This window comes from Moschus berezovskii, chromosome 14 (assembly GCF_049115385.1).
Source record: "Moschus berezovskii isolate FMDL1 chromosome 14, NW_MosBer_1.0, whole genome shotgun sequence".
Classification (NCBI taxonomy): Eukaryota; Metazoa; Chordata; class Mammalia; order Artiodactyla; family Moschidae; genus Moschus; species Moschus berezovskii.
In genome coordinates, this window is record NC_142473.1 from 69088589 (window position 1) to 69114143 (window position 25555).

Genomic DNA, 25555 nt, shown 5'->3' on the forward strand with positions numbered 1-25555 from the left:
GGCTAGAGGAACTGTGCCTAAGCCGGCATGCATCATCACTGTTTACCCAGAGGCAGCAGGCGGAGGTGGCAACTGTCACCCAGAGGCACAATAGCAATCTAGATTCCCTTTCACTTCCTGTCCTGCCCTAACAGTTGAATGAAACACTTGGCAGGGCCCGGCCCCACCAGACCTTATGCTAATACAGTTTCTTTTTCAACATCCCCACTCTCTCCACCACCCCACGGGCCTTCTCCCAGCTCTGATCATGGGAATCTCTCTGAGCCTCTCCTCTCAGCCTCTAATTCCTGTGCCAGGCTGTGTGGTGGTTCTTGCCCGTGCTGTCTGGGGCAAGTTCAAGTACTTCTTTTTTTTAAATTATTTAAAAACTTTTGGCTGCATGGGCCGTTTGCTGTGGTGTGTGGGCTTTCTCTAGACGCAATGGGGGGCTTCTCTCCAGTTGCGGCCCTCAGGTTTTTCTTGTTGCAGAGCATGGGCTCTAGAGCATACAGGATCAGCAGCTGAGGAGTGAGGGGTTAGCTGCCTCATGGCATGTAGGATCTCAGTTTCCTGACCAAAGATGGAACCCACGTCCTCGAAATTAGAAGGCGGATTCTTAACCACTAGACCACCAAGGGAGTCCCCAAAGTGCAGGTACTTCTGCAGAAAAGGGCTTCCCTTTCCAATGGCCCCAAGGAAAACTCTTAGCACCATCGTCCACTATATTTACTATGTGCTCCATTTTCTAGAAAAAGGATTTAATTTGAGCTGTACACTGCTGGGGTCCAAGTATATCCCCATTTTACAGATGAAGAAACTGAGGCTCATCCGGTAAATAAACATTTACTGACCCCATGCATTTCCCTGGTCACAGGGATGCCACGGTGTCCAGAGGTTAAGTAAATGGTAGAGGCTAGATTTGAATCCACATCTGGGTGTCTCCAAAGTCCATGAACTGAGTGGAGACCCAGGCCATGGCCTGCCCTCCTGAAGGGCATGGGGACCTCAGGTTCCTATATCCTGTGCTGTGTTTCTTCCCTAGTCAAGTCTTTTCAATACCCCACCAGCTTAGGACAGGAAACATCCCCTCATTGTGTGAGGCCACAATGCTGAGAAAGGATGGGTGAAACAGCCCCAGGCACCTGCGGGCCCCTCACTCTAGGAAAAGTGGCGCCTTCCATTCTTCTCAGGCCTGAGAACTCAGGGGAGCGTCCACTGTCAGTCAGCTTCCTACACCCCCATGCAGTTCCTCACAGATCGCCCCTTGGATAGAAAGCCTCTGAGCAAAGCTGAACCTATGGAGGGAGAAACCAGCAGGTTTTATTATGGCAGGTGAAGTGTCATTTGATGTTCAGCAGGACCAAATTATTCACTTATTCCCTTAAACTTCCCTGCAGAGCATCTGGGTCCGGTACCCTGTTCCATGTATCTCTGGTGCCCTGTAAAGGTTCTACTGTACAACAGGTGCTCAGCAAACATTTGAAGAATAAAAATGTAGCCTTACACATTCACTTCATTCTGAAACACTTTTGGTGGTACTTGAGTTGAGCTCATCAGATGCCAAGTCCTCCCATGACCACCAGAGTGACAACATTTGGTTTCCAAGCAGGGGTGGTGACAGCCCTGGAACTAGAGACCTCCATGCAGGGAAAGAGCCCTCCAAGCCCCCTCACCCCTGAGTCCTCACTCCTCTCTACACAGCGGACCCTGCTCAGCCCACAGTATAGCTCGGGTACCTCATATCAGATCCCAGGGCCAAGGGGGCTGAGAGCACAGAGTCCCTGATACCTGGTTCCATCCCCAAAACTGATTTAACTGGCCTGGGGCAGGACCCAGGTGTCTATATTTTGTAAAACTTCCCTTGCTGACTCTAATGTCCAGTCAGATTTGAGAATCACCAGGTAAGCAGATTAAGAGCGTAGATTCCAGAGTCAGACCTGCCTGGGTTTCAAACTAACTGTGTGCCTTCTGTAAGTTACTTATCAAAGCCTCAGTTTCCTTATCTGTAAAATAATTGCTTCTAACCATAAGTTCTGCTGCTACTGCTAAGTCACTTCAGTCGTGTCCGACTCTGTGTGATCCCATAGACGGAAGCCCACCAGGCTCCCCCATCCCTGGGATTCTCCAGGCAAGAACACTGGAGTGGGTTGCCATTTCCTTTTCCAATGTGTGAAAGTGAAAAGTGAAAGTGAAGTCACTCAGTCGTGTCCGACCCTTAGCGACCCCATGGACTGCAGCCTACCAGGCTCCTCCATCCATGGGATTTTCTAGGCAATAGTACTGGAGTGGCTTGCCATTGCCTTCTCCAAAACCACAAGTTCTGAGAATTCAAATAAATAACCAATGTGAAGCACTTGACATCATGCTTGGCACAAAGGGCTCGGTAAAGTTAAATACATCACCATTATTATTACTGTCCTTTGCTGTTGCTATTCTTCTAGACTACAGGCCACCTTGTCATGCTCTTCCTCCTGGGACCTCTGCCTGCAGTCAAGTGCTGCTCCACCTTTCCCAGGACAGGAGGAGTCCAGCCCTACAATGCCAGATCCCAGCTCTGCCCTCAGGGCCTGGGTGGTAGAAACTGGTCCCAATAACTCCAGGCCAAGCCGCCTCCCAGAAGCTAGTTGTAGACCTACATTGGCTGCAATAAGTTGAAACCTGGCTCCCGTGTCTCCAGGTCTGAATGTCATAACCATTGGCATGACCACAGGACCATGAGGAGGAGAACTCAGAGTCCCTGATAGCATCAAAGAAACCTTGGTGAAATATCATTTCAAAGTTTGATAAGGTAGAAGTCGTTACCATTCATTCCATTTAAGATCATTGCGTTGTTACTGGTGTAAACCCCTTGGCAGCCAGAATGCAGGCAAGAAAGTCAAGGAAGGAACAGACGTACCTCCTAAGGGTTCCTTAAAAGGGAAGCCAAGAAGAAAGAGGCTTTCCAAAAGTTCGGAAAACCATGAACGCATGGGAACTAGAGATGGAGACCCCAGATACTTTGCTCCAAGCCAAGCTGTGGGCTCCAGTCTCTCTCAAAGACCAAAAAGACAGATGCCTGCAGACAACTCTGATCAGGCATCTAAAGACTTAAGCTGCACTGCAGCGCCGTGTAACAGGCAAAGACAGCCACCTGCTCTGAAGGTTCTCCCTGAGAGATTGTCCTCCCTGCCACTTTCTATTTTCTAGGCTTCATGACAGACATAAAAAGATACAACAAAATCTCTAGTCTTTACAACCACCCCATCAGCGAGGCATTTCCATTTCACAGATGAGGACACAGGCTTACACAAGTTAAATGTGTCCAGGGGCACAAGCAGCAATGGGACCAGCCAGGACTTGAACTGCAGTCCCTCTGTCCCAAATGCATGCTCTCAGCCATTGTGACATTGCTTCCTCGAAGTGCGGTCTGCAGACTGGAGCAGGTCTGCGAAACTGGTGGTTATTGGTTTAGAAGTTCAATTCAGAAACTGAAAGTGAGCTTGAAAACATTTCCAGAGCAGTCTGACAGAGTGATTTTTATGCCTATTTAATCTAATAATAAAATAAGATGACTTGCATCTGACCTGCACTTTATTTTGTGTTTCTAGACACTCCTTTTTATTTTATAAAAGTTTCCATTTGCAATAGAGCTATATGCTAAGTCGCTTCGGTTATCTCCAACTCTCTGTGACCCCATGGACTATAGCCTGCCAGGCTCCTCTGTCCACGGGATTCTCCAGGCAAGAGTACTGGAGTGGGACGCCATGCCCTCCTCCAGGGGATCTTCCCAACCCAGGGACCAAACCCACATCTCTTGCATCTCCTGCATCGGCAGGCAGGTTCTTTATCACTAGCGCCACCCGGGAAGCCCAACAGAGCTGAGGATATACCATTCCTGGCCCATCACCACAGTGAGTTTGAGAAGCTGTGGCCTGACAGGGCTATACTATTGGTTTGGCACAACTGGGCTCTCAGAGCTGCTTCTGAGATGTCTTTGCTCTCGAGAATCAATTGACCCGAAACTTGACGAGACCTCATTCTAAAGCCCAGGAACACCCAGGAGCAGGGAGAAACACCCTTTCTGCTTGCTAGTCATGACAGCCTTGATCAGAGGTACTATGGGTTCCCTCTGGGCTGTCTAATGCCCATCAGGAGCCATTGGATAAAAAGAGCAGGGGAGGGACTTCCCTGGTGGTCCAGTGCCTAACACTTTGCACTCCCAATGCAGGGGGCCCAGTTCAATCCCTGGCCAAGGAACTAGATCCCACACAACCACAACTAAGGGTTTGCAAACTGCACTCCCACATGCTGCAACTAAGAGCTGGTGCAGTCAAAAAAAATAAATAAAGAGCAGGGGTAACCTGGGATTTAACACTGTCTCCAAAATGAGGCCCACACCACCTGGTTCCCTTTTAAAAAGTGTTTCATTTCTTTCTTATTCCCTCCCATTTACATTCTCATAAGTAGAGAGGGACAGAGGGAAAGACAAGTGGCTGGAGCTCCCTGTGCAGCTGGACCTGATACAAGAGTGAGACTTCCTGACCTACCTGGCAGGCTGGTCTTGGCGAGGTGCAGTGAGAGGATGCGGTTAAACCTGGGCTAAACTCTCAGGGACGAGGTACTCAGTGCCAAGTATCACTAGCCTCATTAAGTTCTTTAGTCTCGGAGGGAAAAACTGCAATATCTGCCTCCACCTTCAGCTTCTTCCTCCTTCACAATGATTAGCAAAATCACTGGTTTCAGAGTGAGAGAGCTTGGGAGTCTTGGCACGTGACACAGCCAGTTGGGTTGTTGGTGAAAGATGCTCTGGGCATCCTTCTTACCTTTGGCCTGAGGAATGGCTGAGCCAGAATGAGGACCAATCCAGGTGGGCTTTAGGAGGCAAAAACTGGACGACAGATGATTCATTGGGCTTCCCAGGTGGCACTAGTGGTAAAGAACCTGCCTGCCAATGCAGGACACACAGGTTCGATCCCTGGGTTGGGAAGATCCCCTGCAGGAGGGCATGGCAACCCACTCCAGTATTCTTGCCTGGAGAATCCCATGGACAGATAAGCCTGGTGGTCTACAGTCCATAGGGTCGCCAAGAGTTGAACACAACTGAAGTGACAGCCTGCAGCAAATTCATTTCTATGCACACAAACACATAGCTCAGATACTGTTCTCAACACTAATGACACCGGGGTCCTCCAGGGGTACAACAGAGAAAGTCTCCATTCTTGTGATGGTGACTTTCTAATCACATGGGAGAGAGGACCAACTATTCATCTGCCAAGTGTCCATTAGTGCTTGGAATAAACCAAAGCCATAAGATGGGACACAGAGGAATGAGGGTGGGACCTTGAGTCTCTGCAGGGTCTGTGGGGAATGCCTGTCAAGTAAGTGTTATTTGGCAGAAATTTGAAGAACGTTTCATTACTGGGCACCTGGTGGAAAAGGTTACGGGCAGAGGAATGACTAGTGCAAAGGCCCTGGGGTAAGAGGGTTTTGGCCAGGAGGCCAGGGTGGTTGCAGGGCAGTCAGCAAGAGAAGAATAGTAGGTGATGGAGCCAGATGGATGACATGTCCAGTCCTGGATTTCACCGAGTTTGTTGGAAAGCCAAGGGGAGAATGGAGGGGATACTGAGTAGCGGAGTGACATAATCCAATTTGGGTTTTAAGTAGCCCTGGTTTGGGCTGAGTTGTTGGAAGTGAAGGTCGTGAAAGGAGAAAACCAAAAATCGGGATAGTTTTAGAAGGTAGAAACAACAGGACTTGGTCCCTGGGCTGAATGACAAGGACAGAAAGATGATAAGCCTGTCCCCTAAGAGTAGTTTCTGAATGCCCCCCTGTGTCTGACTGTGGATTGTAATGGGCATGGAGACTACCACAATAAAAGGCTCTATGAGAAAAGTCAAGATCAGATTCCGATCTTGACCTCAGCTGCCTTGAGATGCTGGTGGCTGGGCTGCCAGCCACGTCGAGGAAGCCCATGCGTGTGTGTGTGCTTCAGTCGACTCTTTGCGACCCTGTGGGCTGTAGCCCACCATGCTGCTGCTGCTGCTGCTAAGTCGCTTCAGTCAATGTCCGACTCTGTGCGACCCCATAGACGGCAGCCCACGAGGCTCCCTGTCCCTAGCATTCTCCAGGCAAGTACCCTGGAGTGGGTTGCCCTTTCCTTCTCCAATGCATGAAAGTGAAAAGTGAAAGTGAAGTTGCTCAGTCGTGTCTGACTCTTAGAGACCCCGCGGACTGCAGCCCATCAGGCTCCTCCATCCATGGGATTTTCCAGGCAAGAGTACTGGAGTGGGGTGCCATTGCCTTCTCCGGTAGCCCACCATAGCCCTAAGTAATTTAGAGCTTTGCAGGACCAGCAGCAGTCAAGCCCTCACTCGGATTCTTCCAATCAGCAGTCTGATTTGGGGGCAATGACTTTTCCTCTCAGCCTCAGTTTCCTCACCAGGACATACCTTGCTGAGCTGTTCTGCAGAGTAAATGAGATCACGTGACTAAGATGCTTCATACAGTGCCTTGCACACAGGAAGTGCTCACAATGTTCCGAATGTGAAACTAAACCCAAGTGCTCTCCAGTAGACTGAAGCCTACATGTGTTCCCCATTGTCCTCGGGCCAGGGGAGTTCATCACACAGACTCTGTGTAGCTCCAAAGACAGCCCACACACCCAAGCCCACTTCCTGCAGGGTCCCCAAGGGGCAGGGGACCCAGGTGGCCATGTTGGAATGCCCCTAGGAGACAAAGAGCCTGAGGTCCCGCTTTCTGAACCAGCCCTTTAACCAATCTGCTCTATGACCTTGAACCAGGCACCTTCACTTCCTGTCCTGGGGAGGGAAGGAAGGCTGGGGGCAGGAAGGGAGGAAGCTGTGTCCTAAAGAAGCAGAAAGGCTCGCCATTCACTATTCAGGGGCCAGAAACCTCAGAGAAATCACAAGCGGAAAAGGCAGGAGCAGAGTGAAACTCCATCTGTTTCCACGCTGTATGCTACGACCAGGGGCGTGTGTGCCCACCCTCTGCTGGGTGGGCTTATGACACAGGAAGGGAGAACTGAGGAGGCTTGCAGTTTGACTGCTCAAATAATCGGGATAATGAGAGGGAGAGACTGCGGGGCACGGGGATCTCTTGCCTCCTAACAGGCTTTTTTGAAGCAGCTGTCAAGCGGTAATGACCTAGACCCAGGGGTTTCCCGGTGTGTTTCAGAGAGCCCCGAGGTCCTGGGAGATGCCCAGGGCGCTGCAGGGCTGAGTCCGCAGACCACACCCGCCTTCTTCCAGCCAGAGAAGTTCTGCTTTTTTCTTTCTTTTTTTGATGTTGAGGCTTCAAGACATGTGTTCCTTCTAACACTGGCTATAAATTCAGAATCTTTGGGGCCAGGCAGGTAAAATAAATGCATGAGACAAGTCAGCTATGAGATACTGAGGTATGTGACAATGAAGAGGATGCCTGCTGTCCCCTTAGCTGCCGCTCAGCTCCCCTGATCACCGACATTCAGGGCTGGGGCACAGTGCTGTCAGATGGTCTGATTTCTCTAGAGAAACCAGAGATCTGGGTTTGGATGTGATTAAATGCACCTGCTGGTCCAACCATGCATGTCTGTGGGCCACTGGTTTGCAACCTCTGGCCTTAAAGGATGGATGGTTTTCGGAGAAGGCGGGACACGGGCAGAGGAGGAAGCCAGGACCCAGGATGTGGGCTCTTCCCCACCTCTCCCTCGGAGCCAGCGGGCTGTGGGGGCTCCACTTACTCAGCTCGGAGATGCTCCCCACACAGGTGGCCAGGAGGGACTGCTCCAGGGTCCGAAGCTCCAGCTGCGCATAGGCGTCGGCTCGCTCGTCGTGGCCCAGGGACCCCCCGTTGTAGGGGCTGAAGTATGCAGGGAGGGAGAGGACCCCTGTGGGGAGACAAGGTGGCATGTCAGTGAATATAATCAATAAACAATCGATGATAAGAACAAAAAATAGAGTTTTATTTGAGCCAAATGGAGGACTAGCCTAGAAGTGTGCTGCCCTGATTACTCTGAGAAACTGCTTTGGAGAAGCAGAGTCTTCAGCACAGTTTTATATCTTGTCAGAATAAAGAATATTAAACAAGTCAGGGTTACATCTCTTCAAGGTTTGAAAAGGAAAAAAAAAGAACAGACCAGCATGTATACAGAGTGTCATTAAGGCCTTCGCACCTGGGAAGCAGGTCTTTATCATCAAAGAATAGCCAGTAGCACCATCCCAGGAAGAGGGGCATTTCATGTTTACTTTTAAATTTTTTTAAAAAGATTTTTTTGGCTGTGGACCAGTTTTAAAGTCGTCACTGAATTTGTTACAACACTGCTTCCGTTTATGTTTCAGTTTTTCAGCATGTGGGATCTTAGTTCCACAACCGGGGATCGACCCCTGGTTGGGGAACTGGATCCTGCATGCTGCAACTAAGAGTTCATATGCCACAACTAAAGATCCCACATGCCAAAACTAAAACCCGGAGCTGCCAAATAAACAAACAGCAGCAACAACAACAACAAATCAAATTAACTCATGTACAAGCCAGAATGACTTCCCTATATCTCAATATGTGAAAATGTCTTTTATCAACAAGTCACCTGAGGAAGGAAGCAAAGCTGGACGTTCATGGCCCTGTTTCCCATCGGGTGGAGTAGGCCAATTGCAAGGTTCCACTTAGGACAGCTGACTTTTAACTGTGGCTGCTGCTGTGGGAGCCAGAATGCGGGGTGGCCCACCTGCGTATGTGGTTTAAAGCGGTGGAGACCACCCTTTCTTGAAGCTGCAAAAGGAACTGGCCTCCAGACACCCGTGGGCCACACGAGCATTCACTCATTCCTCCCCTTCTTCACTCACTCAATATTCAGAGTGCTTCCCAGGCATTGTGCTGTCTTCAGGATTCCAGGGTGACAAAGAGGCCTAGCTTTGTCCTCACATTGCTCAGGGAATGGGGCATCAGATATAAAGGTCCACCCTGCCCACCCAAAGGCCAGCATCACCCCTGGAGTCCTCTCACTTCCTCATGCTGCCCACACACCACCCCCTTCTCCTTCTTCAAGCCAAAAATAGGACTAAGAGAAACCAGAAAAAAGGATGCTGGCTTTCCCCACTCCAGCCACCGGCCAAGGCCAATTAGTGTTTTTCATTAGCACTTCAACAACAGAGGAGCACAGCTGTCAGAACCAATCCCAGAGGGTGACAGCATGTAAATTTCTTCAACTCACTGTGTGGCTTCTTAGAAAACACCAGAGAAGCAAAATCAGACTGGCTTAAAATTGAGGCGTTGGTTGTTAAGAGCATGTGGCCACAGAGATTCCCATTTTTGATAACCGCTATTTCTTTGATCAAGGCATCTTTGTCCAACCCCTTTGAACTTTTTTTTTTGAAAAAGCAAAATACCCACAGGAATTTAATCAGTCACTTTTGGGAAAAATCTCTTAAAATTCCTTAAGATAATGGGAGAGCCCCTGGGATGTGGCCAAATCCGGGCTAGAATTCCCTATCCTGCAACAGAAATTGTCACAAGGATGGCAACAGCCATGGGTCCTGCAGCACAAGACAGGGCCTTGGAGCTGGAACCTTCGGGTTCGTGATTCTGGCTCTGTCACTGAACTAGCTGTGTGATCTTGGGCAAGTTACTTTACTTCTCTGCGCCTCAGATTCCTTGTGTGTTAATTACAGAGAACAAAGGTAACTGAGCTTATGGTGTGGCGGTGAGGAGTAACTTGAGTTGTTGAATGTCAATGCTTGGATTGCTGTGTGGTTCAGAGTTAAAGGCTCTTCAGTTGCTATTACAGGTATTTTTCCTATGTGCTGGGAACGCAGACTTCATGTATTATTCTTTCAACAAGGTAGGCACCTCTGTCTCCATTTTAGATACTGTGCAGAGAGTTTTAATAACTTGTTCTACTAAGTGGCAGAGCTAGGATTCGAATCCAGGTCTGACTGGCCCTAGAATATATGCCTTTCATCCCTCTGTGAGCCCAGATTCACACCGCCAAGCTCACCTATGGCTGCCCTGATTCAGTGCTGTTGTTATTCCTGCTCGGTTCACTCCAGGATGTTCCTATGCTGGGCCTCATGCACAGAGCAGGCTTCCTCCTGCCCAGATCCTGGCAGCGGACTTTGACCATCTCAAGGTCCAGCTGCTGTGCAGCCCTGCCCCACCAGCCTGCCCTTCCCCCAACCCAGCCTCCAGGCCTCCTCTGCTCCCTCTCTGCCTTGCTGTGTGCCTGAGACCTGCGAGCCTCCCTTCCACCCTTCCAGGATGTCAGTGGTGACTGACCTGGCAAAGCAGGGCATCAAAGCACTTCCTCAAAGCTCTGTTTCCAGTGGGAGGAGGAGGGTATGACTGGGTCCTCCCCTCCCCCATTTGGGTCCCCAAAGCGGAACCTCTCCCTGACAGCTGAGGACCCAAATATATTAGGAAGGGCTGGCTCTGGGCATTAAAACAAGTAAAACAAGAGACAACCCCCACCCATCCACCCACCCACCCCCTCAACTGAAAAAGCTCAACCCTGTGGAAGCCCAAACATTTGGGAGGCTATGCAACGAGAGGTCCTAATGCAGTCCTCATTCTCCCCCTTCTCTTAATTATTAATCCACAGAAACAATGCTGGGGACATGTGGATCAAATTTACAGTGCTTAGGGCAAGGGAACAGGAAGGTCAGCTGATTTGTCAAAGGATTCCCAGAGAGAAATATTATGTCAGTGGATCTAGTAACAAGAGCTGGCAGCTCCATTAATAATTGTTCCCATTTTCCCAGTCATCACCCACCCGAAGGGACTTTCACTTAATACTGTGGCAAAGGTAATTATGAGCTTCTTATTAATAATAGTAATTGATAGCATCACAGCTTTTGCATAGTACCTTTTGCTTTTAACAGACTTCTAACATCAAGTGCGTAATTTATTCTCCTGGCAAGGGAGGTAGAGGGGTCATTATCAGTAACAGCCACACTTTTATAGAGGGCTCACTATGTGCCAGAATTGTGGTAACTTTGTATGCAAGATCACATTCAATTTCCAAGGCTTCATGAGGTAATGTTTGCAACCATCTTATAGGTGAGAAAACCAAGGCCCCCGCCCCCAAAGTAGTCTTCCCAAGGTTATTGAGGGTCAGGAACTGAACTGGGGCTAGATGTCAATCTCTTGAATCTCAAGATGTTGAAATAAAATGACGTCCTAACTTTGACCACCTTGTCCTTTAGTTAGAATGAGGATGTGTGCGAGAAATGGGGTTCTGTTCTGTTTGGGCCTGGAGTTTGAGAGGAGGAAATATAAAGACCCAGAAATATGACTTTCTTTTTTTAATGTGTCTCCAGGCACCGCCTGCCAAGGATCCCTGGAGGCCTCGCGTGAAGCTCTACAGACAGAAGGCCATCTCTCTTATTCCCCGTGATCTTTCCAGAATGCAGTTCCACAGCTTGCCTTCTGAATCTGCTGAGTCTGTCCCCTAAGAAAGGGTTTTTTTTTTTTTGTCAATGTGAAATTCTTCTCTCTGCCACATGAACCTGTTCCTCAGCTGTTCTTACTGGAGATGGAAAAAGTTTGCCTTAAGGGTCTCTCAACACTATGCCTTCTTTGCCCACAGAAATTCCCAGCTTTATGACATGGACCTGGGGCAAGGTTAGTCTGGAAAAACGGCTTTCCAAAAAGAAAAAAAGGGAAAGCATCCCCCTTCCCTTTACTAAAGTGAAGTCACTCAGTCGTGTCCGACTCTTTGGGACCCCATGGACCGTAGCCTGCCAGGCTTCTCTATCCATGGGATTTTCCAGGCAATAGTACTGTAGTGGATTGCCATTTCCTTCTCCCTTTACCAAAATCCTTAGAAAAAGCTGTTTATTTCAGTCATGATGGAAAAGAAAGCAAGTCGGAGTGAAACCTTTATTCCTTTACTAGTTAATAAGGACACCCAAATCAATCCCTGTTGAACACTGTAAAAGTTACAGAGAAAACCCACATGCATGGCTCAGATCATCGCCGTGAAATGAACTACTACGTGAGAGGCAGGGAAGAAGTAGAGAAGATCCAGGCGTCCTCTGCCTCTCTCATCTCCAAAATCATCTTTTCTGTTGAAACAAGGTTCCACCCCATCTGCTTGGGCTCTATGTGAAGCCTCTAGCTTTCTCAATCTACACATACAACCACAATCTTCCGTCACTCCATTTTTCTCAAGCAGGTTGCCCAACTCTTGAGTCTCAAAACTCATTATCTCATTTCCCAAAGCCGCCAGTCCCTTTTTTGAGCACAGCACCGCATCCACCCAGCTGCCCAAGGACAGACCTGTGAGTCATCCTTATCAACTCTCTCCCTCCTCCCCCACACATCCAATCAACCACCAAGCCCTGCTGCTCTCACCACCTTCCTATCTCAAAACTCTGTTACCGCTGGTTCGGGCTTCCCTCTGGATCCTGCAAGCAGCCCCTCCCCTGTCTCCCACCTCCATCTCACCAGTCCCTGACATCCCTTACTCTGGCCTTGGGTGCTAAGTCACTTCAGTCGTGTCCGACTCTTTGTGACCACATGGACTGTAGACCGCCAGGCTCCCTACTGGAGTGGGTTGCCATATCCCCTCTAGGGGATCTTCCCGACCCAGGGATAGAGCCTCCCGCATCTCTTACATCTCCTGCACAGGCAGGTGGGGTCTTTACCACTAGCGCCACCTGGAAAGCCCAAGTAACTAGTGTTACTCTGGATACACACTCTTTTTTCTCTGGCTTTAAACTCTTTAATGACTCCCCACCTCCTGAATAGGTTCAAACACCTTTCCACAGATAAGAATAGATAATATTCTTCTATGATACTTAGGCATGAAAATAATTCTGCCAATAAAGGGGCAAATTCCCAGCACTTCTCAAGAAATCAGCAGAGTTAAGAGGCCAACGCACACCTGATCCTGGTTTCTCAAGCTGTTTTCCGTATTTGGTCACTTGGCTCCGCTTCAGCCTCAGGCTCCTTCCCAGGTGATTCTCCACCAGCTCCCAGAGAGGGCGCCATAGAGTCAGATGGGAAATCCAGGGCCTAGAAGACTGGAGTCCTGCCTTTCTGGTTGGTAGTCAGCCAGGAATTCAAGCTGGGTTTCAGCTTGCAGAGGTGCTGGTTCCTCCAAGCAAGCAAGCAACAAGGCAGAAGCCAGTGGACTGCACACTGGATTGACAGATAAGACTTTCAGTGCTAAGGTTTTTCAGAAGCAGGACTCCGCCCAAACACCAAATCAATGGGGATTTCATTCTCTTCTCTGTAAGATAAGGCGGTCAGTTGGATGGCCTCTTAAGTCTGATCCAGCACTAAAGTATACACTTCAAAACCTTTTCCCCCACTTTCATTCCACTATTTAACTTCTGAATTGTCAACAGTGGAAACAAATAGGCCCTGATAGTATTATTTCCTATGATTTCATTCCCCCCCAGTTATAACAACACCCCCTCCCCATACATACATATACACACAAAACTGTAATGTAAAATAAGCTTTTTTTTTGTGAAAACTAGATAGATTTACAGTTCAGTTTTTCTGACCAGTCATCAACAGGCCACCACGATGAACCTATTCGCAGGGCAGCAATGGAGACGCGGACACAGAGAACGGACTTCTGGACAAGGGTAGGTAAGAGGAAGGAGAGGGTGAGATGAGTTGAGATGGTAGCACGGAAGTACATACTAACACATATAAAATAAGCAGGCAATAGAAATTTGCTGTATAACGCAGTGAACTCAAACTGGGGCTCTGCAACAACCTAGAGGGGCGGGAAAGGGTGGGAGGTGGGAGGGAGGTTCAAGAGGGACACCAATGGCTGATCCATGTTGATGTATGGCAGATATCAAACCAATATTGTAATACAATCAATCAATCAAAAATAAATAATAATAATAAAATTAAAAGTGGGGAAATTTTTAAAAGGCCATCAAGACTGTAACTTAACTGTCCCCTCAACTTGACATTCCACTCCCAGAGCTCTGTACAAACTTGCAAATGTTTTTTTCAGGGAGCTGTGACTGCGGTGGAGCCAGAGACCTGTGCAAGCCAGTGTGCCCAGCACCCTCTCCTGTCCCTGGCTCCTACACACTTCCCCCGACTCGCTAGCCGGCTCAGGGAAGCTCATTTTTGAAGACAGCAAAGGCCACCGTCTGTCTCCTGCTTCTTTAAAATGAAACCCAGGATGCAAAGGATTGCTCTTTTACTGCCCTTGAGAGGAAACTTGGCAGGGCATCTTTTTGCCAGTTTTCTTAGGAGCTGGAAGCTTGGGCGGGGTTCAATCCATAAGCTTCTGAAAATAAAAATTATATTGCCCCACTGAACAGTTTCCAAATAACTCACATAATCCAACCATTTTTATTTTTTTAAAAAAGGGTTTCCATTCTCCGATCTGGAATTTTATATATAGTACGTTTAATGCCCAGTTGTTGTATATTAGTCACACTGAACAAAGTGCTGAAGAGTTAAAGCCGGAATATTTTCCAGAGAGACCCAAATGGAATATAAAGACAGTTGATTAAAAAAAAACACAAATAACTCACTTCACTGAATGGTGTCTCTCCTGATAGTCTTAAGTTCAAAGAGATTGGGGGAGGAGTGTTGAAGCAGGGGAAAGTTAAAGGAAATAAGGAGGAAAACCTAGAACTGGAATGAAATCCGCTTGACTTGATGAGCTGTCTGTCAGTCTTCCCTGTAAAAGTGATTCCTCAAGAGTAACCAAATACTCATATACTTCTCAGCCAGCACCCACCTAAAGAGGAGAGCACCATACTGTGAGACCCAAGAGTTCAAGTGAGGAGCAAAGGTGGGGAGACGAGAAGGGAGAAGAGTGGGGGTCCAAGTTGAGTTTGGGAAGCAGGTTTGAACCACGAGTTAATAATGGCGATGGCTGAGCCCACACTGGGCAGCACTGCCAGTCAGATGAAGCAGCATTTGAGCCCCCGTGAAGACCCTGGGAGCGGTCTCATTACCATCAGCCAGTACTGTTACTAGCCCCTTTTTACCAATGAGGGACACAGTGGTTTGGATGTCACTGGTTACTTGGCGAAGGTCACCAAGTTAGTGGCGGAAATGGGATTCAGACTGAGCCTGCCCATCCTTCGAGTCCACACTGCCTCTCCCATGAGGCTTCGTCCACAAGCTCAGGGACAGAAGATTTCTTCACCACTTACCAGTCCAATCAGGACTGTCCTTTCCCCTTCTTCCTCAAGGTCAGGAAATTGAAAGCAAACATAGCCATGCTCTGGTTAACACTCCACTCTAAGTGATCAGAATGCCACCAGGGCTGAAGGTGGTCTTCCGGTTAAGAGAGGCCCAGAAGGCTGGGAGCTTACCATTAAACCATGAAATAATAACGGTTTATGACTGCCCAGGGAGCCAGAGGCCAGAGAACCCAGGGCAAGATCAAAGGCTGATGAAGTGCAACATGCCTGTTGCCAGAGCCAAATTCTCTTTAAAAAGATGATTTAAAAAAAAAAAAATGGTAAAAAGGAAACCTCACAGTGAATACTGGGCTGGAATTCATCTCTCTTTGGAATCCTTGACAGTCTTGGGCCTGCTGGTGGGGCTCCAGCTTGGGGAGCTGGCCCTGGGCTGCCTCGTTTCCCTCCAGTTGGCAGCAGCACCTCTGAACTCAGGACTGGCTCACCCAGTTCCCAGGCGGCTCCAAGCAGGGTGAAGATTTAGATGGGGAGAGGGGTCACCAGAGGAAAAAATAAAACAAACAACAGACCAAAAAAGCAGTGGGGGATGAACTTGCAGTCTCCACTAGGAATGCCACCTCACAGGCATTTTGGTGATTTAATTAAAGTCCATATCAGTTCCACCCCAGACCCAGAGGATGAATATGCCCCTAAAAGAACGAGTCAAGATCATGAACGGCTGCTTAATTGTTTTGAAGTAAAGACGTAACAAAATGCAGCCTGTTCATTGCCATTTCACTCCTTTGCAAGAGAGTAAAGTAAAGCCAGAGTAACCAAGCAGATCAATTTCAGGAAATTAAACCTAAAGGTGAACTCTGGAAAACTCGGCAAGAGTCACATCATGGGGCAGTATGGAGCACAGAGCGCACACGTGGACCACTGAGCTTTTTCCTGTGGAATAAGACCCCCGCGGTGTTTAGAGAACTTTTTAAGAGATTCTGGGTAGCCTCTCTCCAAAGTATTGATGTAACACATCAAGAACTTGAGTGACCCAGGAAGCCTGAATCTTGCAACTGCCGCTTCTTAAAAAAAAAAGGAAAATCCACCACGTGACCATGGTCCTTTGTCAAATGCTGTCCTTGACCCGTGGTGACTGAGCACACCAGTTCCTGTGAGCCAAGGACAACATCCATCCACACTTGTATAAAGGCAACAGCACATTTAAAATACAAACACACCCAGCCATCACCCTGAAATATCAACCCTTCCCCCAGCTCATGCACACACCACCACGGTGAGAGTGGTTCTCTCTATGCTGCTGCTGCTGCTAAGTCACTTCAGTCGTGTCCGACTCTGTGTGACCCCATAGACGGCAGACCACCACGCTCCCCAGTCCCTGGGATTCTCCAGGCAAGAACACTGGAGTGGGTTGCCATTTCCTTCTCCAATGCATGAAAGAAAAAAGTGAAAGTGAAGTCACTCAGTCATGTCTCACTCGTAGTGACCCCACGGACTGCAGCCTACCAGGCTCCTCCGTCCATGGGATTTTCTAGGCAAGAGTACTGGAGTGGCTTGCCATTGCCTTCTCCGTCTCTCTATGCTAGGGCTATAAAAATGTTTTGAACTACTACACTTTCTAAACTTTATACAGATTTGATTTATTGGTGTTGGAAAAAGTGACTGTTATAACAGAAATAGGGGACGGGATGGGGAGATATAGTTAGAAGGGGAAGAGGATGACAGATCATTTCTTCTGAGTACAGGAATATCCATAATTTCAAATATGGCAGAAAGTTAACGGAAATTAAGTTTTTATATAAGAAAACAAATGAGTGTTTTGGAAAAAAACAAAACTATGATCTAATTACTTATAAAGAGCCCAGACAAAGGTCATTTAATGTAAAAGTTATTTCTGCACGGGAGAATTTGAGATGGTTTTTTTCCCTCCATTATTCTTCATACTTTTTTCTACTGATTAAAAAATGAACACACATATTTTAATAAAAATAAAACCATTATTACAACTGCTGTGAGCTCATGGAGGCACAAAACGCAAATAGAAAAAAAGACCTATTTTACATAAATGTTAATAAAAAAAAAAAAAGGAAAAGAAACTCAGAAATTGTTCTATATTCCTAAGCAGGAGGTGAGATTTTGTCTGCAAGTCTCATTTTAAGAATCGGCCTTGATAAAGGCCAGCTCCTTCGCCTGGCCAGATGGTGGTGACTGAGGAGCCATCTCCTGTGGCATCCTGCAGACACTCGGCCCAGCCGTGTACACACTGAACCTGTGTGATCATGACGCAGCTACACAGTGGCCTCAGCCACCAGAAGCTGCAATGTGCTGGGACTGAAAGGTCTCAGAGCTGGGGGGAGAGCTGGGGGAAATCTTTATGTCACAGGGCCGTAATCACCAAGAGTGAAAAGGGGGGTTGCCACTGCCATTGCTGGGGAGGGGGCAAAGGTGGGCACATGGATGGGAGAAAAGGCAAAGCTCCTCCTGGGAGTGATCCCTGAGCTACATCCCCAGCGAGAGCAGTGCTGCCAGCAGGTAACAGAGGCGGGTGGAAGACGTCTCCACATGTCAGCCCAAAGGAAGGAGAGGGATAAATCAGCCTGAGCACAAGTCATTCCTTGGGGGTTAAGAAAAAAGAGGCAAGTATCATAAAGTCCAGGGCAGATGGCCAAGATATTTATTAATAGAATATGAGCACATTAGTCAGAAATGTACTGTGCTAAAGTCCTTCTAAAAATACAACCTGCTTTGGTTTAGATCTTTCAGGTGATTTAAGAACATGAATCAGAGGGAAGAAGGCTTAAAACTCAGCTATGAATCTTATTAACTGTGTAACTTTGGACTAGTTACTTAACTTCTCTGAGTCTCAATTTGTTCATCTGTATATAGGTCCATCTAGTCAAAGCTATGGTTTTGCCAGTAATCATGTATGGATGTGAGAGTTGGACCATAAAGAAAGCTGAGTACCGAAGAATTGATGCTTTTGAACTGCGGTGTTAGAGAAGACTCTTGAGAGTCCCTTTGGATTGCAAGGAGATCCAACCAGTCCATCTTAAAGGAAATCAACCCTGAATATTCATTGGAAGGGCTGATGCTGAAGCTGAAGCTCCGATACTTTGGCCACCTGATGTGAAGAACTGACTCATCGGAAAAGACCCTGATGCTGAGACAGATTGAAGACAGGAGGAAAAGGGGACAACAGAGGATGAGATGGCTGGATGGCATCACCAACTTGATAGACATGAACTTGAGCAAGCTCCAGGAGTTGGTGATGGACAGGGAAGCCTCACGTGCTGCAGTCCATGGGGCTGCAAAGAGTCGGACACGACTAAGTGACTGAACTGAACTGATAGAGGCCTAATAATAGCTCTTAGTTCACAGGATTATTTGAGAATTAGAAGTTAAGTAAGCATTTAGCAAAATGCCTGAAACATAGCAAGCATGTAATAAATGAGAATATTCTTATAAAAGGCTTCACTGATTCCCGGGGCCAACAGCTTTGGGATAAAGCCATCAGATACCATATAAAAGTAATATCACTATTTGCAGGAAGTAAGGGACCTGAGGCCAAGCTATCCCATTATTTTCCTAAAGGCCTGTGCTGATAAAGAGTCATGCTTTACTCACCATAGGTGGGTCATTTATTCTGCATTCATCCACTCCCTTCTTCTGTTTACTGATGACCTAATAATCTGCCAGGAGTGGCTAAATTCTGGGGATTGAAAAGTAAACAGGACATAGTCTCGGCCTCTTGATGTTTGCAGTCTAGTGAAGAAGGGCCAAATCAATAATATGTGAAAAGGGCTACATGGAGTTGGACCAAAGAGCCCGGAGGAGGGTTTCTAAGTGGACTATGTAGGCTAAGTAGTCAAGGAAGGCTTCCTGAAGGAAGAGACATAGCTGATGAGTGGACATCAGTTGGATGGGGCTTTCAGGCAGAGGAAGGGCCTGTATAGGGAGGATCTGGGGCAGTGATAGGCTGGGGAGGGGTCCCCTGGGATTTGTCATGAAGCTGTATTTGTAGAGTCAGCACATTATTCATACTTCAGTTCAGTTCGGTCGCTCAGTCGTGTCCGACTCCTATGTGTTTATTTGGGGCAGCCTGGGAGGTGGCTAAGGGAGACCACTGTCCTCTGTCCACCCACCCTTGGACCCAATATGAAGCTGGGATCAGTGAACTTTTCCTGCAAAGGGTCAGAGAGTAAATATTTTTGGCTGTGCGGGTCTCTGTTACAACCGCTCAGCTCTGCCAGTGTAATGTGCATACACATAAACAGATGGGCACAGATTTTTAAAAGATAATCTTCCCTATTTTTAAAGTAATTAAAAAAAAAACTATTTGGCTGCTCTGGGTCTTAGGTGTAGCATTCAAACTCTCAGTTGCGGCATGTGGGGTCTAGTTTCCTAATCAAGGATCAACCAGGGCTCCCTGCATTTGGGAGTGTGGCGTCTTAGCCACTGGACACCAGGGAAGTCTCCACATGGGCACAGATTTGGAGTTTTATATCACCTTCATGTGTCACAAACTAGTCTTTTAATACTTTTTCAAACATTTAAAAATATAAAACTAATTACTGGCTTGCAGGCTATACAAAAAAACAGGTGTCAGGTGGGGTCAGGCCCCAGGTCTGTGCTTGTCCACCTCACTACTAATCCAGAGCCCCTCAGAGGGATGCAGAGGGTAACTTGAAGTGATGGGTGAGTGTAACAGGCCTCCTGGGGAGGAACCAGGGAGGTGGGCACTGGTCACAGGAATCTAAGGGGCTGGGACTCTGTCCTGAGAGCAAGGAGGACTCATTGAAGGGGTTTCAGCAAGTGAATAATAGGGTCATACACACACTGAGACAGATAAATCGGGCAGCAGTGTGGGAAAGGGGTGGGAAGGAGTATCTAGATTAGAGAACCCCACTGCAGGCTGAAGACCTCTTCTTTCAGGAATTCACAGTATAAAAATCTACCTGGGCTACTGCTTTGACTCTTATTTCAACAAAGCTGCTCATTCCTTTTAGCTTTCGCACTAAGCACTTAAACATCAAAGACGGAGGTAAATTTTGGAACTAAAACTCATTAAGGAATCATTTTTAAGACCAGAGGAATGAAAAACATGTTGGACTACTTTTAAAATAGGTGATGTGTCCGGATGAAATTAAACCAGCTAGCAAATTTCAGTCTCAGTTGTTATGGCTCCAAAAGGTAATTCGCAAAGAATGAGAGAATTCAACACACGCTTTAAAATCTGGGCCAACAAAAGACACCCCCATGCCAAGTGGGTTGGGGACACCAGAGCCCACAGTTGAAGTCACTTCCTTCATCAGCTCGTATATGGCACAAATGGACAAATCCATGAACCAGCCTGCCGTCCCACCCCCAGAAAGGGCAGCTTGCAGGCAGTTAAAACCCACAGACAGAGAACACATACTCTCAGGCCATGGGACCTTCTGTCCCAAGGTGGACTGATGACTTCAAACAAGGAACAAGTATCTAAGAAGGCTCAGGGAATGTTAGCACTGTGCTTTTCCCATCACTCATTCACCCACTCAAACCTTTATCACATGTCTATTAATTACACTGAGCTTAGTGCTAGAAATACAGAGGTAAGACCCAGGGCCCTGATGCTAGAGGAGAGGAAAAACATGTAGACAGATAATCAAAAGGCACCATCATAAATGGCAGAGCAGAGGGGTCTGCAGTAGGTACTAGAAGCTTAGAAGGAATCTGAAGAGAGGGCTTTTGCTACGTGCTGTCATCATCAGCCAGGGAAGACAAATAACAGGATGTTTCACAAAGCCCCTGCTTACTCCAAGAACCCTAAAGGGACTGAACAGACTTTATGAGTTGCAAACAGTCCCTGGTCATCTCGTAGCTGGGCAATATCACACAACATGGGGTGGGCTGAAGGTGGGGAGGAGGTGTGGCGAAGGATGTCCCCACAGAATGTTCATTCTCAGGATGGGGACACCCAAACCTCACCGGGTCTCTCCCAGGAGCCCATGATCTTTCCCTGCCCAGATGGATGAAAACGTTCAGCCTGTTATCCGGATACTTGAAATTGCGCCGATGTTCTCAGTGACCTATCCAATGCTGTCCTTCTCCCTGGCTAAGAGAACCCTGATTCAGCCCAGGATGACTTGCAATATGAGCCCTGGGGGGGCCTCCTTCCCAGACTCCTTTACAACTGTGCAACATGATTTTGGACAATGAGACACAAATACAGGACATCAGGGGTTCTGGAGAGCACTGCTTTTCCTGATCTAAAAGGACAGGCTGTCCAGCTGGCAGGCCCTTCGTGTGTCTCCTGGTCTTAAATGTGACACGCTGGCTGAAGAAGGATGGCAGCAGCCATTATGCCTCCAGGAGGCAGGCCACCATGCAGGGCATGGAGCTACAGGAAGGGACAAGCCTAGAGCCTACGTGCTGAGGATGGCAGAGCAGAAAGTAGAAAGAGCCTGGGTCTCCGACCATCTCGCTGAGCAAGCTAGCCACCATCAGGAAGTGCCAATCTCTGAACTTGTTACAGGAGAAAAATACCACAGAGCAGGTGGCGCGAACAACAGAAATTTGTTTTCTCACAGTTCTGGAGGGTAGGCGTCTGAGATCAAGGTGTGGGGAGGGCTGCTTCCTTCTTCTGACGCCTCTCCCCTGGGCTGTCTTTGCCCTGGGTCTTTATGTGGTCTTCCCTGTGTGTCTGTGTCCAGATCACCACTTCTTATGAGAACACCAGTCAGACTGGATTCGGGCCCACTCACAGGACTTCATTTTTACCTTCGTTACCTTAAATACAGTCACATTCTGATGTGCTCGGGGTAGAACTTCAACCCATGGATTTTGTGTGCATGCGTGTGTGCTAAGTTGCTACAGTCGTGTCCAACTCTTTGCAATCCCATGGACTGTAGCCCACCAGGCTCCTCTGTCCATGGGATTCTGCAGGCAAGAACATTGGAGTAGGTTGCCAAGCCCTCCTCCAGGGGATCTTCCCGACCCAGGGATTGAACCTGTGTCTCTTATTATGTCTCTTGCCCTGGCAGGTGGCTTCTTTACCACTAGCACCACCTGGGAAGCCCCACTGAATTTTGGAGGGTCACAATTCAGATCACCATAGCAGTTTTCTCTGACTTGCAGATGAAGTAACTTTTCTAGTACAAGATGGTTTCTGTAAATCATTAGCTTCCAAAAAAGTTTTTTTTTAAACCATGGAACCGTTTGTTCAAATGAAATCATATGGTGAGTCCGATGATAAAGCCGTCTCCCCACTCCCAGGGCCCCTGCATCTCTACACAGATTGAAAATGTGAGCTCACCGCCTCCTCCCTGTGGCACTGGCTGTGCACATGCCAGACGCGAACTCTGCTAAGAACAGAGCATTCTGGCCCATGTGGTCTAGTTCCCCGAGAGCCTGACGTGGCTGCAGCAACTCCAGTTCAGCATAAGGGTTGGAATCTCCCTTCACGGGGGAGTCTTCCTGGCATACCGTCTCTCGGCAGAACACCACTCACAGACTTTCTTTTCTCTTGGCCATGCTACATGGCTTGTGGGATCTTAGTTTCCCGACCAGGGATTGAACCCGGGCCCTCGGGCATGACAGCATGAAGTCCTAACCCACTAGACCACAGCAGAATCCCCACAGCTTATTTCCATTTTAAAAAATGCAGATAGGCAAAAAGAAGAGAGTAAAAATAGTAATTTTACTACCCTGAAATAATCACCATTGGCATTACAGTTTAATATCATTTTGCACTTTTGAATATACACCTCTGCTTTAGAGTGTGCGTGCATGTTTTTCTCCATGCTTGCATACTTTTAAGAAATTAATACTTTATCACCCTTTTTCACTTAATATTTCACAGACATCTTTCCAAGGCCCCAAATATGGTTTCTCATTATCCCTTTCAATGGTTACAGCACGCTCCATTCTAAAGGCTCACAGTACCAAGAGATGTTATTTCAGGTAAGTCAGGAGAGTTCTACAATATGATTTCATTGTGGGCAGTGGCCTCCTAGTCACATCAAACCCCAGCGCTCGAGCACTGACAGGACCCCTGCTTGTGGTCCCAGCCCTAGAACTGAGCCCCGAACATCCACATGGGACCTGCTAGAGAGAGGTGACTCTAACAGGGCCTCGTGATAGACGTCAGTGTCATCTCATTCTGAATTTGAGGACTGGGTGTCACAAAAACTGAACTAAAGTGGCAGGAAGAGGTGGCGTTTCCTCACAGGTGTCTGTGGGTTGCAGACTCTGGCTCCCAGAGGCCTTGGAAGGCTGGCTATGGGTCTATCATTCAGTCAAGGAGCAACCAGGCCATCTGGTCTACTGACATCCAGCCCTGGATATGCACCACAGGCCCGTTCCTTTCCTCCCACCAGGAAAGCTGGGACCCCCCTGTGCTTTCTACGTAGAAAATGGGAAGGTCTTGCTAAGCCTCCAGGGGTTTCTGCAGCATGCCGCCTGGGAAGAGAGGCCTGTCCTTGGGGAGCGCGTTTGCCCGCTGCCCTGGGTGCCTAGAGCCATGGCCCGTCTGCAGAGCTGGACGTGACCCTGTGCACTTCTTTGGGCTTTGGCTGGAGTCCTTCCCTGTTTGTTTTACAAACTCCTACTTACAGTCTCAAATTAAGCTCATTAAAAAGCCAGCTCCCCATGGGGCTATAAACGTCACATAGACAAGCAGAGCGTGAGTTTACGAGGCTGGCGTGTGATCCACCCACCACGATGGCCCAGACCTGGTGGAAACAGTGAATCAGCTTGTTCGGGCAGTACCCCCTCCTCCACTAAGGCTGTGTCAGCCACCGGCCAGAGAAGAGGCAGGGCAAGGATGGCCTTCCAGGCCAGCTGGGCTGGATCGCACTTGAATTTGAGCTGCGTAACTAACAGTGGGGAAAGAACTGCCTCTCTGACACCCTCTGCTGCTCTCAGCTTTTTGTCACTTTCTTTGCAGCACCCCAAGTCTGCATCCAGACCCCCATAACCATCCTCACAGGCACCCACATTCTCACTCACACCTTGAGCAGATTAACCTTATCTTTCTGTGGGGGCATTTCTCCTGCCTGGGTGGCTCCGGTGGGCTCCCGTTCTAGCTCCGGCAGCTCTGCTTTGCAGCTCATGCCCCTGTGAGGGCTTGTGCCCTGCAGGCGGAAGGCTGCAGTGAATGGAGGGCAGAGAAAAGTGGACTCCTGCTTCCCAGCATCAACCTCATTATTCGAGTCACTGACCAGTCAGCATGCCGCAGATGACTCCGAGGTGGAAGCAATGTCACCTCAGAGACCTTACTGTCCATCCCCAGGCTCCCTGCCAGATGGTCGAGGTGAGAAAGCATCAAAATCTTAACTGCCTAGCTTCCCTGGTGGCTCAGAGGTTAACGCATCTGCCTCCAATGCGGGAGACCCGGGTTCGATCCCTGGGTCGGGAAGATCCCCTGGAGAAGGAAATGGTAACCCACTCCAGTATTCTTGCCTGGAGAATCCCATGGATGGAGAAGCCTGGTAGGCTACAGTCCACGGGGTCGCAAAGAGTCGGACACGACTGAGCGACTGAACAGAACAGACTGAAGTTTCAGGAGATCACTTCTCTGTCCCTGGGCTTTACTATAACACACATGGCATCTCTTCCTTCCAAACTCAGAAGAGCCTGACATGTATTTATTAACAGCCAAGGCTGGAAAGGCCTACAGAAACCACACAGCCTCTCATTTTGCACATCCCCATGATTCGTCTTTATTTAATACGCTGCCACTATGGTATCAATATTCACCACACCCCCCAGTACAGATGGCATTGTCTGATCAGTCCCTGATGTTTGACATTCCCGCACGACACCCTGAGTAGCTGCCTGAGGACTCAGTTCTGGTGATCAGGAGCTCATGTGCAGCCCCAACTGCTCGAAAGTTCTTATTTAATCCAACCTGTCTTGTTGGAGCTTCTGCCTCTTGTCTTGTGTCCACATTAGTAAACCTACTCCCCTTTCCATGCTGGGGCTCCCTCCATCACAGGTCCTCACCTGGTGTGATTCTAGCCCACTGAGACCTGGGAGCCCAGGACTCAAGCACACCCCCGGACTAGGCTGTATGTGTCAATCCTGATTGGTTCAGAAGAGCAGAGGACGGTCCACTCCCCTCTTTCCAGATTCTGAAACACTCATGACTGCAGTCTCTGCACTGGTGGCCACCCCCTTTCCTGTCCTTCCTCTTTCTACCCAGTGAGAGCTCAACACCTTCTTCCCAGAGCCGCTGCAGACCATGGCACAGTGGTCACGAGTACAAGCTTACAGGTCGGGCAGACCCAACCTCAAATCTGGCTCTACCACTTACTCACCCTGTGGCCTTGGACATGTGAGACTTTGTCAGAGCCTCAGTTTCCCCATCTGTAGAATGGGGATAACACCTGCTCTCAGAGAGCACCAGTGACAGTCAGTTGAGACCACAGGGATGCACAGTGCTGGGCACATGATACAAGGACGGTGGCCTTGTCTGTGCCATCGTCCCCATCACG

General features: G+C 48.3%; 1 protein-coding gene across 1 annotated transcript in view; it reads right to left on the reverse strand.

Moving 5' to 3' along the window:
• The window catches only part of ABTB2 (ankyrin repeat and BTB domain containing 2), a 187483-nt gene that overhangs the window by 43144 nt on the left and 118784 nt on the right, over positions 1-25555 (reverse strand). Inside the window, exon 2 of the mRNA XM_055423820.2 lies at positions 7697-7843. Coding sequence (XP_055279795.2) covers positions 7697-7843 — 147 coding nt within the window. The remainder of the gene's footprint in view (positions 1-7696; positions 7844-25555) is intronic.